The 15,502-nt window shown below is 33.6% G+C and overlaps 1 protein-coding gene across 1 annotated transcript; it reads right to left on the bottom strand.

Annotated features, from left to right (window-relative positions):
• Nucleotides 1-6,284: 6,284 nt before the first annotated feature.
• On the bottom strand, nucleotides 6,285-11,139 carry LOC100374183 (hydroxysteroid 11-beta-dehydrogenase 1-like protein). The gene is made up of 4 exons (XM_085496509.1): nucleotides 10,964-11,139; nucleotides 9,610-9,740; nucleotides 8,605-8,899; nucleotides 6,285-6,865 (listed from the first exon to the last, which is right to left on the bottom strand). Exons 1-4 carry the CDS (start codon nucleotides 11,049-11,051, stop codon nucleotides 6,495-6,497), a joined length of 885 nt encoding a protein of 294 aa, XP_085352635.1. The 5' UTR covers nucleotides 11,052-11,139; the 3' UTR covers nucleotides 6,285-6,494.
• Between the last annotated feature and the right edge of the window lie 4,363 nt (nucleotides 11,140-15,502).

The raw sequence follows: 15,502 nt of genomic DNA, 5'->3' as shown, positions 1-15,502 counted from the left end.
GTTGATATGTGTACGTGTCGTTGAGGTATGAATGTTATAAGGTCACCGTTTGAAACAGAATGCCCTATCAATGAGCCAAAATTAACCTTGACGATGTACTTCGCGATGAACACAAGGGCATATAGTAAGGTCATGACCTTACAAGACATGGCTGTTGAGAATGTTGAAGAGTGGGTGTTTACTAGCTTTATCTCTAAGAAAAACACATTATTGCAGGTATTTTATGAATTCTAAATGAAACAATCTTGGTCAGAAGATGTTAGTCACAAACCACAGTCTATGCACGTGTCTATGCAACTTTTAAATTTGAATATAAATCAGAAAGGTACGTGCTAATACATTTAAGTCGGATCAAAGGTCACTATTAGCTCAACTGCGCATGGGCATTTTGTCTCTCCGTATTGAGACTGGGCGATTTAGACACGAGCCTGTGAGTAAACGAATCTGTAAATGTTGTGATGCAAACGTTGTTGAGGACGAAATACATTTTTTGTTTGACTGTCAGCAATACAATGAATTGAGGCACTAGTATGTAGATTCTATACTCAATGAAATAACTGGCATATCACGGGAACAAATACTGGTTCGTTTATTTTCAGGGCCAATAAGAAAACTTGCATTTTTTATAGAAATTTGTTGTACGTCTGAATTTAATGAACTACACGATTGTATTGTTGATATATTATTTCAAGATATCTTTCTTAACCTTTATTTGTAAATGTAATCGTTGTTATTTAAGGTAAATTATAAGTCTACTGGGCTGGGCAGTTCTTTGAGCTGCAGGTCACTATAATAAATTACTTACTTAGCTACAATGAAGACTGTAGGCAACGTTATAAAAATGAATATATATTATTCACTCTCTAGTTTTACTTGCAGACCAAGAAGTCGGATTATCATGTCAACCTTTTTTTGACCAATAAACAAAAGATAGTTTCAGGTCTTATTCTTGGTTGATAGGTCATACTGGGAGGACCAGACATAGAACCATAATTAAAAACAGTGAACAATATAACATTCTAATCCATCATAATGTACATAACAAAACAAAAATATATTCTTTTTTCCAAATTTTACACTTAATAACCATACCATGAAACGTTCATTTAGATTATGTTTTATGCACATTAAATAGGCACCCCTTATGTAAATATCGAAGCATACGTATGGCGCCAGGGATCCGACAGTCAGTAATATGACAAAGTCAACATAGGTAGCTGAAGAGTTTTTACGAGAACAAGGTATTTTACAATCAATAAATAGCATAACTGATTACTACATGTTCTACATTACCCCAACATTACTTCCTGTCGCACTCACTGCATACTGCGAAATTCAAGTGTTATAATAGTTTATACAATGGTATGCACTACTGAAAATATGTTCTGCGCTATTTGACTATGATCAAATCAACACTATTATTAACTAATGTGTTTTATACTTCATGTGAACTTGTTAATGTTAAACGCGGTGAACACTAAAATAAAACGATTCATATTCAACGAATTATATCCACTGCTCTATCATGAGACCATAGGTAGTAGGTATCCTGGCAGACTTGATCAAGTCAAGTGCTGCAACTTTGAATGGTCTATAAAAATCAAAAGCCAATTGCAAGTCTAAGGTTCAATCCAAGAAAACTTAAAAAAAAACTTCCGTGTGCTGAGAGTATTGGAGACGCATTAAAGAATAATTCAAAATCTAAGATAAGGCTTTCACACAAAAAACATGCTGTTATGTGTCTGCCATTTGAGATGCACAAAGTGAAAACAATGTGATCTAATTCATTTTGAGTACAAACTAGTTTTAGGATTGAAACAGCAGTGGGAAAACAGTATGCTGAATGACCTTGATTGATGTAAATATCTTACAAAACATGTTACCTGATTTTTAAAATTATTTTAAGGGACATATGTTCCAGCTTTATTATAAAATATTATAATTTAGATATTTTAGTATAAAAAAAATGCTGCATTTAGACGTGAACAGAATCGTAAAACCTGCAAGAAAAATGAAAATTGTAGCTGGTTTTTGCCCAAGTATTTTGTACAGGTATCTCTGTCAAAAAATAATATTTACAGAGACAGATACGAACTGCCTCATTATATTCATTGTGTGACTACTGTATTATTTGAAGAGTAAAAAATGCCCGCTAGGATTAACTATCCCGTTTCAAGCTCTGCTTTGTATGCAAATCAACTGCAGTCTTGAAGTATGTATATTCCTGTCTGTGGAATCAAAGTTTTTTTGAGAAATTCAGGTCTCACTAGCTAGAATATGAATGCAAGAGTATAAGTAGGCATCTCCACAGAGCCGAACTACCGAATCATTGTGATTTTAAAGATCTATGGTTGGGTATGTATGTCAACTTTTACATATTGCATTACAGTTACTACTGTACTTGGTTTACCGCTTATTTTATTATTATTTTACATGCTCGTTGGTTTGTAACTTTAGTGTCATGTGTTCAGTTACAGGTATCACTTTGCATAATGAATTAATGTGATTATAAGTTCATCGTGACGGCTGTCTGGCGCCATTTTAGCATCGTGCTACGACAAGTTTGTTCTGTTTCACCTTAACGTATATAATGCTTGTTTATATTGGCAATTTATATTCCGTATTTACGTATATAATAACACATAACACACAGTCTACATATGTGTATGCAATTTGGCTTTTGATTTCTCTAAGGAATAGGTATTGAACGAATAAATGCATTGTTGAGTAATACAATAAACAATAGAGTTGGCCACCTATAAATCTCAAATGCTGGAGCAAAACACATTTGAGAACGTATATCAACATAAATTTCCACATGCTGTATTACTTTGCAGATATTTAAGTATTTATGATTTTTGAAATATGCTAGCATACCTTTGTCAATATTTGCAATAAACAGATTTATAACTGATTTACTGATTACAAAACGTTATTAGCGCCCATTAGTATAAGGCGTTGTAATATTATATTTACGCCACGTCCCGCTTTGATTTGAGAGACAAAAAATGTTCTGGTAGGAGATAATCAATAATAATTGCACTCTGTACATGCATGATCTGTAGTACTAGGTTTTTGTTCGAGAAATCCATAGAAACAAGACTAGGAATGGCCGTTAATTACAGCGATTAAAATATAATGCATTGTCAAGAACATATGAGTAAACTTGATTTTTACCACATTATCCTGACTTAAAAATCATGTTTTCGTATGTAAAATTATATGAGGCATGATATTTCTTATATATATAATAGTGATATGTTGTATGATCCGAGTAAACACAGCACAACATTGATATTTGTTGTTGTGCTACAGATCACAGATCAGACAATAGTGGTATTGTCCGTCTTTTCTCTAGTCGTTTTCAACTTTGTCTATGATAATAATGTTATAGAGTAAACGTATACTGTGACATTCATATTTGTCATTAACAATTTTTGTTGTACTATTCATCAGTAGATTTACAAATCATATTTAGTAAAATCCAAGGATAAAGCGTTATTATTGAACATCTCATCCATGTTCGTACATCTTTGCACGAATATTGAAATGAATGATATATGTGGTTTGATTTAAAACAGTTCTAAACTTTATTCAGAGATAACATACCCGTTGAATTTATATATCGGTTATTTGACTTTGCAGTGGAGTACATAATATGTATATTTATTGCAGAGAGTATACGTGTGAAACGAGTGATCGTGACTGGTGCAAGTACAGGTATTGTTGAACAAGTTGCCTGCCAATATGCAAAACTTGGAGCTGATATACTAACCTCTGCTCTTGTAGAGTGTTACATATAATATTCACAGGTTAATACGTATTTTGAACATTTGTCGTCTCAAACATTCAACACGTAACATGTAAAATATATTTTTTGTTATCAACACACTAGGCCATACTATTCTTATGGGAATAAACTTACTCAAGCGTTTTTGTACATTTATGTCACTTTTCTAATTGTTTAAATACACACACCTAACTTTTCAAAACATTTTAGTCATTCAAATACGACACATTTAAGGCAAAATGGCCCAACCCAAAGTAAGCAAACACGGTCATACATAGAACTATGAACGAGAGTTTGCTTAAATTTAAAATAATAACAATCAATATATATTGATAATTTTACTGAAAGAAGCTCTGTCTAAAAGTATACTACCCAATATCCCAATTTTTCCCTCAATCAAAAAGCATGAAAATTGGCACATTTACTTAAAATTATAGCAGGTCACAAATGATCGGAACAAGTTTGTTGTGGGTTAGTACAGGCCAATTACATTAACGAATAAGATATGTCGGCCCACCCTCACAGTGACTAGATGGAAATCATGACAGACACTGACATACATATGACATAAAGCGCATGTTATTAAATACATATGATATATATAGATTATTGTCAATCCTAATTTAAGTCCGCCGTTTGCAACAAAACATTTCTATTTCACTGTTTGATATAATTCTTGTAAGCAAACCACATTCCACTCATAAAAACATTGTTTGGAAAACATCTGGGGTATGTATTGCATTGCTTGCTGTTTACATTGCCTTCGCATCGAGAGACTCGTTTGAGGTCAGAACAAACTGTATAGAGACATTTTGTCAGTCAGATACCAAATTATTATCTCAAATAACTCGTGATGAATACATGCTTTCGATTTACCAAGATGAAATGATTGACAGTGTTCAACCTCAAAATACGTGTTAAATATTTTTTAAACTGTTATTCTCTGCAACAGCTGCAACAGCATCTGACATATATACCACATAGATAATTACTGGGTGATACAGATATAAATTATGTGCAGTGTTTGCCAAAAGCAGATCACATGACAACACTTAATTAGAACGTTTACATATTATTGTTTACTAGCACTTCAACAAATTATGTCTGAGAGTAAGTCGGGCTTGATGTAATAGGGAACATTACATATACATGGTAATGCTCTCCCAACAAGGTATGGAATCCCTTCAATGCGCTGCATCCATCTCTGCAAACCAGCAACTGGCTCATTTCATTTTGGGTTCAGGAATAAATGTGTATTTTTCAAGCACTTGCTCAGCTTTTATTCCCTCCGTCCACAAGTTAAAATTATCTGAAAACCCACAGATATGTTTACCGAAATAATTGGCAATATATTTAACGAGTGGAAATCATTAATTTTTTATAAGGAAGTGTATACCGCAATAAATCTAAAACAACCTGGCATGAGTACATTCTTTAAATTGACCAAGATGAAATGATTGAAAATGCATAAACATGAAATGTTTAACCTCTAGATAAGTGCCAAATGTTTATTAAAACTGTAATTCTCTTAATTTAACAAGCTGCAACAAGATGCCGATTCCTTCACTGATATCATATATGACTAATGTATTTTTTTGTATTGATACTTAAGTTTATGATCAGTAACACTACAAATATGTAGTTAGTTTACACATAATATTACAATATGTAGCATATAGGCCTTTACATTATCTTATTTCAAATGAAAAAACCCACAATTGTCATAAGACATCCTGAAAAGGCAGTTTTTGTGTGTCAAGATAATATTACAGAAAATCATTCTAATATGTATATAATAAAATAAGAACTAACAGAATGGAAAGTAATAATATCAGAAATAAGCAAAAAAAGGGGGGTTATGACACCACATTTCGCAATTAAACAAAAAAAACACACTATTAAATATATGTCGCATACGACTTGTTTACCACTTGCGTGTGACTGAGAATGTTCTAGAACCGTACTGTGTCTGGGTGGAAATTTTAAAAGTTGGTTGAATAGGTAATATGACACTGTAGAAGGCAATAGAAGGTAATGGAACATTCTAGAAATTTGTAGTAAGTTCCAGACTCATTATGTATGCTGATGTAATGGTCTGTTTATAGACAGTGTGGGTTTATATAGGGGAGTTGTTCAGCACTGAGATCAGATCGGAGATCTCGTTGAATTGTATTGGAGTTTAAGTATCTAGTTATTGGAGTAGTGGAGTTTTACCGCGTTATTGTACTTGATGTTTGCAGAGTATTATAATACCAGTACCAGTTGAAACCTCATCTGTTGGCTCCGTGTTCGTATTTTATCATCGCCGCCAGGGAAGTCTTTTTGTTACTGTTGCCATTTTGGTATTTGAACCATCACACCTGTACTATACCAATTACGGTAATATTACGTTGCGTGTGACAATATAAAACATTGAAACTTGCTCTGAACTTTCTGTTGTAGTACAGGCCAACATCAAAACTAGTATAAATAGGAGTACATTGAGCCACGTGAGTTAAGTGGTATGATTTTATTTTTTTCAGTGACTTACATAGCATATCCCATGATCAAGATAATATATGAAAATTGCTAGAATATATTAAACGATGATGCAACACATACAATACATCATATATTCTATTGTCAATCAGTAACACTTTCATCTATGCATCTGCTGACGTCCCACTGAATCATACGTGTTTAAGTAATGTTTAACCTGTGTATACTATATCTTCAGTATTCTCAGCATTGGGAAAAAACAGTCTGCTATCATGACATGAATTAGATCACGTGAAATAGTATGTATTATTTCCATGGTTCTTACACCAACCCAAGGGTAGTAAGCCCATGTCTGTTTGGAACTTGTGGCTTTCACGATGAATGAGGCAGCCTCAGTTGGGTCACCAAAATGTGCCAAAGTGTCACGATTCGGTAACATATCAATCACATGATCAGTGGTTATACCACCAAGTAAAAGCAATGTTACAGCTACATCGATTTCCTTATATTTGAGTTCAAGTCTCAATCCTTCAAAGAACCCATTCAAGGCGTGTTTTGAGGCAGAATAGGAAACCGCACCGGGCAAACTAAACAGGCCTGCAAGAAAAACAACACAATGATTATGGACAATGAACACTTAAGGTAGAGATGCAGTTTACCTGACAGGTATTTTAATTAGTTAATTAGGAAACCAAGATGACCTCCCTTGTCCACAAAACTATATATTTTCGGAAAGCTTATTGTATGAATTTTAAAGTGTTATTAGTATTTTATTTTTATGGACACTGTAGTTTGAAATATGCACAAAAATGTGCTTTTTTGGTCAAAAGTGATTTAAAAAAATAGCTTCTAAACCATGCTTCTGTTTCCTGTCAAAAATGGTTTATGGGTACATCTGTTTACTATGAAGAAAGCGCCGTCTTGAAAACTGTCTACCAGTTGTCAATTTTGTAGGGCAGCAGCTCAATTTTCACTACTTCAGGTTTATGCATAAATTAACACCCAATATTTATGTACAGCCTTGCTAAATCTTGCTAAGCATTCAAAAGACATAATTTTGCACCTGTTATCTATATTTTAAAATCGTTTTTTGAGTATGTTCCACTATTCACAAGACTTTTTGAATAATAAAACGCAAAAACAAATTCACTCCCAAGTACCCACGAACCTGCATCTCTACCTTAAAACTATGTTCTTGCACAACACTAGTCCTGTGTCCGTTTCGTGACATAAATTCAGCGTGCAAAATGTATTGTTGACGGTTTTGTTTGGTAATCAGCCTTAATTATTTGTTGGCATTGTAGGTATTGCCGTTAGAACAATAGACACTGTAATCACTTACTGCAACTGATTTCGTTATCATCAGTTATCATCAGTTATCATCAGTTATCATTTAGTTATCATTTAGTTAAAGGCATTGGTAATTGTTGGTATCAAACAATTTAAGCACAATCAAAGTTGGGGGATTCCGAGGGTAAAATGAATCACAAACAACGCTGAATTTGAACGAGTTAAAAAAGTTACTACCGTCAATGATTGGTGGGTTAAAGCCAATCATTTTCAAGTGTGGCCAATTCAGACATTGATGCTAATGGAAACTTCCGTGAACATTAAAAAAAATGTTACAAACACAATAATCCATTAAAAGTATTTATGTGTTTATATGTCATTGACAAACTATCAAACGTCATGAACATGCTACACATACTCTGTACTAAGTTGTTATGTGAATAGTATGTATTTGTGTTTTGTGTTTAGGTTAAAAATGTACGAGGGTTAGGTAATATTTAGTTGCTGTTATCTCAAACCAAAGTATACCTGTCTTTCAAGGAAGTCAATGATATCAAAGATGCGAACCGAAAAAATATCTATGTTTAAATTTTCTAAAAAAAAAGGTGGGGCATCAGTCATGTCATTCGTTTTCTTCAGTACAAAGTGCAGCCACTTTACAATGTCATTTTAAAACAACGTTTTTAATATTTTCATATGTTATATAAATTCAAAATGTGGCACCAAATAAATACACGTCAGTAAAATAATTAGACATTCACGCTAACCTTGTGCACACAACGCTGGATACTCAATGTCTGGTCTAACAATAATTTAATGATGATTGATACAAGATGGTAATTGACACAAGCCTAAGAAAAAGGCGCTACCTTTCAGAACAAAAGTGAGAATAAAATACAATCATTGGCACTTTCGTGTGGGACTTACGATGCACACCTATCAAATATGAACGATCAACTTGATAACTGCTGGAAACGACGGAAACAAGCACGCACTGGTTATTATACATAATTATTACCATGACAAACGCAAATGAAAAGACTCACCTGTACCAGATGAGACCACAGCGATGCTACCATTAGACTTTGACAGCATGGGTAGTGCTTTGGTTGCTAGATTCACATAGGATACAAAGTTGATATTCATTAGTGCATGAAGTCTTTCGATATCGCCATCCCATAATTTCATGTTGTAGATGGCGTGGTTTAAAACGAGATAATCCAATCCACCGAGTATCTTCTCAGCTTCAGTTATCAATTTACTAGTCTCGTTAATAACTTGCATGTCTAGAGAAATGTAATGTGCGGATTGGGCACCCAATTCTAAACATTTCTTCACTACCTGCATTGAAAACAAATTATTATTATTTTCAGAATATGTTTATTACCTGCACAGAAAATAAATCGTCAGAATATATCACCTTATAGTGACTTAGAAATACAGGAAACACAATAATTAGGTTCGAATAATAGAGTGGGAAACCAATTTAATATGAGTTTAATAGTCGGACGGGCAAGGCACGTTTCAGTTGTTCGCATATATTTTAGCAAAACAAGGTTGTCGAAAACAAGTTGAAAAGATATACCATCAGGTGGGACATCTGGTGTTAAACAATGCATCGATTTATTTTTCTTTTCATGAAAATTATTTCTCACCCAAATGTTCTGTACATCATTGCATTTTGTTTAAAAACATTTTATGTTAGTTGAAAGGTCATACATCCTTGCATATATATGTACCATTTTGTGTTTTGTGTTCGGTTAGTCTATTACTACGCCATCAAAAGTCATACAGTTATTTTGTGTATAGAGGCACCATTTCGAAATCACTTGTGGTCAAAGTTAAACATATTTATTATTTCAATGTCAGATGATCATGCCAAAGTCTACGATACAGATATGTTTAACGTTTACGAATAATGAAATCCGTCTTAGTTGTGTCCCATTTTAATACATATATTGTATGGTTACTTAAAAATGATACAGGATAATCACAATAACTCTAGAATGCAAAATACTATGCAGATAGCATATAATAATGATAACACTCACCTGTTTAAGACGGATCTCTCTTCGAGCAGTGATTAATATATTGGCTCCCAGCTTTGCATATTGGTAGGCGACTTTTTCTCCAATACCGGTACTTGCACCAGTGACAACCACTCGCTTCCCACGTATGCTTTCTGCAATGACAACTTATTACACTATATCTAGGAATGAACATATGTCACGAAACGAAAGTTGTCATACATGTCTTTAAGTAAAGGATTGTAACACCGCTGTTTTGTTTTACCCCAACGTTTCTTTAAAGTGTTGAATAATTTAGTATTTTAAACTGTAGCAATAACGTAACTACATAATTGTAGTATACACTCTTTGACTCCAAACTTTTACTTAACTGGCAAGGTGAATAGTGTTCCTGTTTTAAAGGCTGAATGAATTATTCTTTTCAAAACTGATCTTAGGGCAGAATCTTTATCGAGATTGTTGTAGGACAGGAAAACAATGAAATTACACAATGGATGACAATATTATGTGTCGTCATTCTAAGCATTGCTCCCGACCCCTTACATTAAGTGTATGTGGTGGCGTAGTGTAAGTATTATACTAGAATTGTAATTACATGAATATAAATCTGTTCAGGCTCAGGCGAGAGCGTAGTCTCAACTATCAACTACACAAGCAGGGCTTATATAACCTATGTCCAATGGAATATAACACTAATCAGCGTCTCTGTTGTTGGTATGAAATTATGTCAACTGAGAAAACATTACACAGATTAAGAGACAACATCAAAAGTTCAATGTAGGATAAAAAATGTAATTGCTTTAGCCCCCCCCCCCACTGAAACTTAATAGATAAATATTGATCATGAGGTCAGACTACATTCACCATTAAATACAAATTGATAATCGAACAGTAGTATGGCATAGCAGTTGGTTCTAGGTCCATGCCCTGAAATTGACCTCATTTGACGCACATATTTAAACTTGGACCAAAAAATTTTCTCGTGTTGGATTTTTTTTTCATTTTCTGTTATTTTTGTCCATGATTGGATAGAAAATAAAAACAGACTACAAATACTACAAGATTGTTTTGACTTCATTAAAAAATAGAATCGTTTTTGTAGAATGGAAAGTTTTTGAGGTCACCCCCAGCCCCAACCTAAATTAAGTAAGGTTTTTATACGACATCGATCTTTTGACGTCGTCTCTAATGGTGTCGGTAACAAAATACTACATAAATAAACATGGTAACACTGACAACAATATGCCATGGTTGCGAATAGAACATTTCAGAATCTAGGTCACAGTTGTATATATTGTTGGTGCTTTAAAGGTCTGTTGTGTAACTTCTCTATATCTTTGTTGTCACATTGTGTCTTAAAGTAATAGTGTTATCTCACCTGGATCGAAGGTATTTCTCGCTGTGTATGCAATGTACATTGCAATGAACACTATAAGCAGTCCTATTATGTTCCAAAACTTTCCCATGTTGATATGTGTATGTGTCGTAGAGGTATTAATGTAATAATGTCAGTGTCTGATGTCAAGGACATCACGTCACAATTGTACACAAAGGAGTCGTGATCACGCAATAAGGGCAATACACTAAGATGAACTTTCACCATTTTTGACCCCTGTGGACTTTCGAAGAGGGCGCACTTTTAACGCGAGTTTCTATTTAAGGAAGTTGTTAACCTAATCCTCTAAGCCTATAATAATACATAGCCATTGAATTGTTATTTAAAAATGTAATTAATACAATACATACAATATGAAAACAAATATTAAACAATAAATTATTTAGCTACTTCTTTCGTAAACGACGGTGGGCATTAATGTGTGTTGTTGTTGCGTGTAACTGGTAACTTGTGTCATGCGCACGTTCATTCGCGATTAAATTATGCTATAGGGAGTGTGTGGATAGGTGGCATATTCGTTTAAAAAACAATAACAACTTGAACCGGTTGAATGATGTCTTTTTTTGATTTTCTGAGGAAAGAAGAGAACCGGAAGTTATCAAACAAACTAGAGGTGTGATGGTACTGTTACTCTGTTACAAAGTGTGGAAAATGTAATTGATAGAGCCAGCGTCGGCAGTTGCGTACTACATTGTGTACACAAAAAGCTTGAACCGGATGATGTCTTTTTTTGATTTTCTGAGGAAAGACGAGAACCGGAAGTTATCCTAAACAAACTGAAGGTATGAGGGTACTATTACTCCGTTACAAAGCGTGTGGAAAATATAATTGATAGCGCCAGCGTCGGCAGTTGTGTACTATATTGATATTTCCATTCATGTCTTTATGTGCGGGATAACTGATTAAACTCAAGTTCGTGAGTTTAATGGACCAGAGAATTTCATACTACATTACGTCTTTGCCGACATCTTCAGAGATAAGATTGCAGAATTTAACAGGAAATTAAAGTTCAATTGTTACATGCGCTTCAGTTCATAACAACAATATATAATACTAGTTTGCATCGTATATTTCTGATTCAAATATCGCTTGAAACAATAATGATAATTATTCAAACATTACTCATTTTGATAACATTATACATTTCAGATTTTAAGAGAAACGATCGGAGCGGACAAGATGATAGTGCTAATATTCGGAATTAATTTTATCCTGTTAATATGGGTTATTGTTGGTTCAGTGGTATCGTCTTCTATGCGAGAATAACTCTGGTTAGGTAAATATAGTTTCAAAATAGGGGTGATTTGGAAGTGATGAAAATAAGCAACCCATTTGACGGATAGAAAAGTAAAAGATGAATAAGTGAATGGGATCGCAATAAATGAGACTAAAGATTTTTGTATGTCCCAGTATTTTCCCGAAGGAATTTGATGTGCCTGATTATGTGATTTGTTTATCGCATGTTATGATTATTGTACAATAGAGTGCCTCATCATGAAACGCATAATTTGATATATTTTTGTGTCAAAAAAGATAATGTTAATGACTATTCACCATGTTATCAGTGTAAATAGATTTTAAAATGTGTATTAATATTACGAGCACTTGTCAATAGTTTGTGTTTTACTTGCGATGCTAAACACTTTTTCAATAAATATTTCTAGTGGAAACTCTTTTCAGAATGTGTGTCTAGTAAAATCACCTTTCAAAGAGTTGTGATAGTAAATAAATAACCCATTTGCGATTTTGAGAAAAACACTTATTGTCACTTAAAGTGATTTTAAAAAGGTGACAAAATGTGTCATATTTTAAAACCTAGATTTACATTGTATGCGTGCTATCGGGAAGCATTTTGGCACAATTTTACTGAGTTTCGCATCGCTCATGAATATTAAATTTATTTATTTCAACCAATCGTATCATGTAACTCCCCACGGGTAAAAAGCAGTGATTTATTTTTTTCCGAAAAAATTATAATGTATTAACCGATTTAATTGTTGGCGGGGGCGGTGAACTGTGTCATTGTGAGGGTTTGTACTGAATATGCTAATGTAGCGGTCTCCTGGGAGGCACAGCATTGCTGCAGTATTATACTGGTGAATAATGAATTGTTCTCTTAATTTAATATACTATCCAATGTTAATTTTATTATTAAAATGGTGCTTCTGCTGGGAAGTTGAAAATGTTATTTCCTTAAAAAATATTATGTTGGTTTGTCCTCGTTTTACAGTTGCTAAGATACTTTGTATTTTATAATTAACAAGGATTCTGTCCACAGATTTATTGAAATTTTCTATTATATTATATTATATACTGTAACTAGCTAAATATTGTGTACTATACAAACACGTTTGTCAAATTACGTAAGCACATACGCTAATAGAGGACATATGGTATCAAATGTTATCATTTCATTAACATTGCTATTTATGACAATCTTTTTCATTTTTCACTCAGAGTTAGTATACCCTCTCTGGCTTATCTAATGAGTTATCATCACTGGCTCGTAACCTTGTACAGTGTGCTGCAATATCTTGACAAGTTTAACCTCATAGACTTGTTAATCCTTTGAAGTGGTATTGCCTTCCGATTGTTATTAAAAAATTATCATTTTTCTCTTCTATTTTATTTTATACTATACTGTGTGCAGTATCTCACTTGAATTTACATGAGAAGATTCACTCAATCTTACTTTCAGTTTGAAGTCATATTTAAATATTTATTAGTACTGGAAAAATAAACTTTGATATTATAAAATCCTTTTGAATCTGGCCAGATTGTGTTTTGTGTCTTTTACTTTTTTAGCTGTACGGCCCCAATCGTCCAAAAAGCATATTATAAATATAAGGTACATCATTAGTATAACTGACCAATCTCACCAGGCATTGATTAAACAGCAGATGGATTCTCCATGAACGTTTTCTTTCTGGAGATATAATAATATGTATATGATTTATATTTTTGTTGATATGTTCCAATAGAAAGTGGGTGAAGCTGTTCTCAAAATGTCTGTTTCAAGCACACACAGATCTGCAATACAAAAGCGATTTTCACGGCATTGGTATCAGTGGTGAGACACACACTGGAAATAATGCCAAAAAACAAACGTGTGACATGAAACAGTAACCAGGAATCTGACAACACATACCTGAATGATAAGAAAGAAGAGCAGCCAGATGGGCGGGTAAAGGAATAGATATCTGATAAAAAAACTCTTTCATTGTTCCAGAGATATAAAATAGAAAGATTTCATAGTGAGATTATATAGCATCGGTGATAGACAGTTGAGATGAAATTAACAATGCCTGTGGTAAATCTGTCAAGTTTGGCACAGAAAATACCTTATAAAAATAATATCCAAGCTGATATGATATTTCGTCCTGGCAGACTGGCTGATACATGTAGACAGACATGAGGTAAGTATACGAGAGCTTACGAAACTGAGAAAAGTCAGAAGAAAGTTGGCATAGATATAGTATCCCTGGTATGAATACAGGTCATAATTGTTTGTGTAAACAGATATTCTATTATGGTCGGCATATAATCTTAGGTCCTATCTGCAATGTACCTGTGTATATATTACTACAAATTTTGGCTATTTGCCTTACATCTACGTGCCCATTTCCAGGCTTATTGCTGCATATTATTTTATTGCTATTTCCCAATTTTTGGTAGTTATATGGGTGAGAATGTGAGTTATTTGGCGATACATTGGGTTGATTGGATTTAATCTAACTGGTGGTTTACCTGCTAAATTAGCATAGTTTTGTTTCAATTAGTATGTACATACTCCAAGGGTGACCTTCACTCTGCATGGATGTAACTTCACATGTTTCATTCGTGTTTTGTGTACCAATAATTATAACTATGAAATTCGGCTGCCAGTTGTATTTTTGCTTAGTTAATAAATAAGTTGTTTGCGAATGATAATGCAGAGTAGTGGCCATCATTCGGATATACTCTACCTGGGTTCGGGTTAAGAAAATAAACGATCTGATGGACAAAATCGCTCCACTCTCATAATAGTCTTAATTCATAAACAAATCAAAACATAATCGATTTCATTAGATATAGTGGTTAAAGTGAACAATGTCACATTCTATTCCATCATAATGTAAAATTCCCACCTAAATAACCATATCCATGAAACGTTCATTTAGATCATGTTTACGCACATAAAAAAGAACCCCTTATGTAAATAACGAAGCAATCACATGACGCAAGGAATCCGACAGTCAGTAATATGACAAAGTAAACATAGTTTACGATTGATGGATAACATGACTCATTACTACTTGTTATACATTACCTCAACGTTGCTTCCTACCGCACCCACTGAGTACTGTGAAATTCAAGTATTACAATAGTTTAGCCAATGATATGCATTACAGTAACTGAATAATGTTCTGCGCTATTTGACTATGATTCTGATCAAACTAGCACTACTATTAATTAATATGTTTTATCCTTTTTATCTTATTGTCACTTACGATACTATGGTCTACTACTTGTCAAAACAGG

This window comes from Saccoglossus kowalevskii, chromosome 3, assembly GCF_978046115.1.
Source record: "Saccoglossus kowalevskii chromosome 3, keSacKowa6.1, whole genome shotgun sequence".
Lineage (NCBI taxonomy): Eukaryota > Metazoa > Hemichordata > Enteropneusta > Harrimaniidae > Saccoglossus > Saccoglossus kowalevskii.
This window is presented reverse-complemented; position numbering and strand designations above follow the sequence as displayed.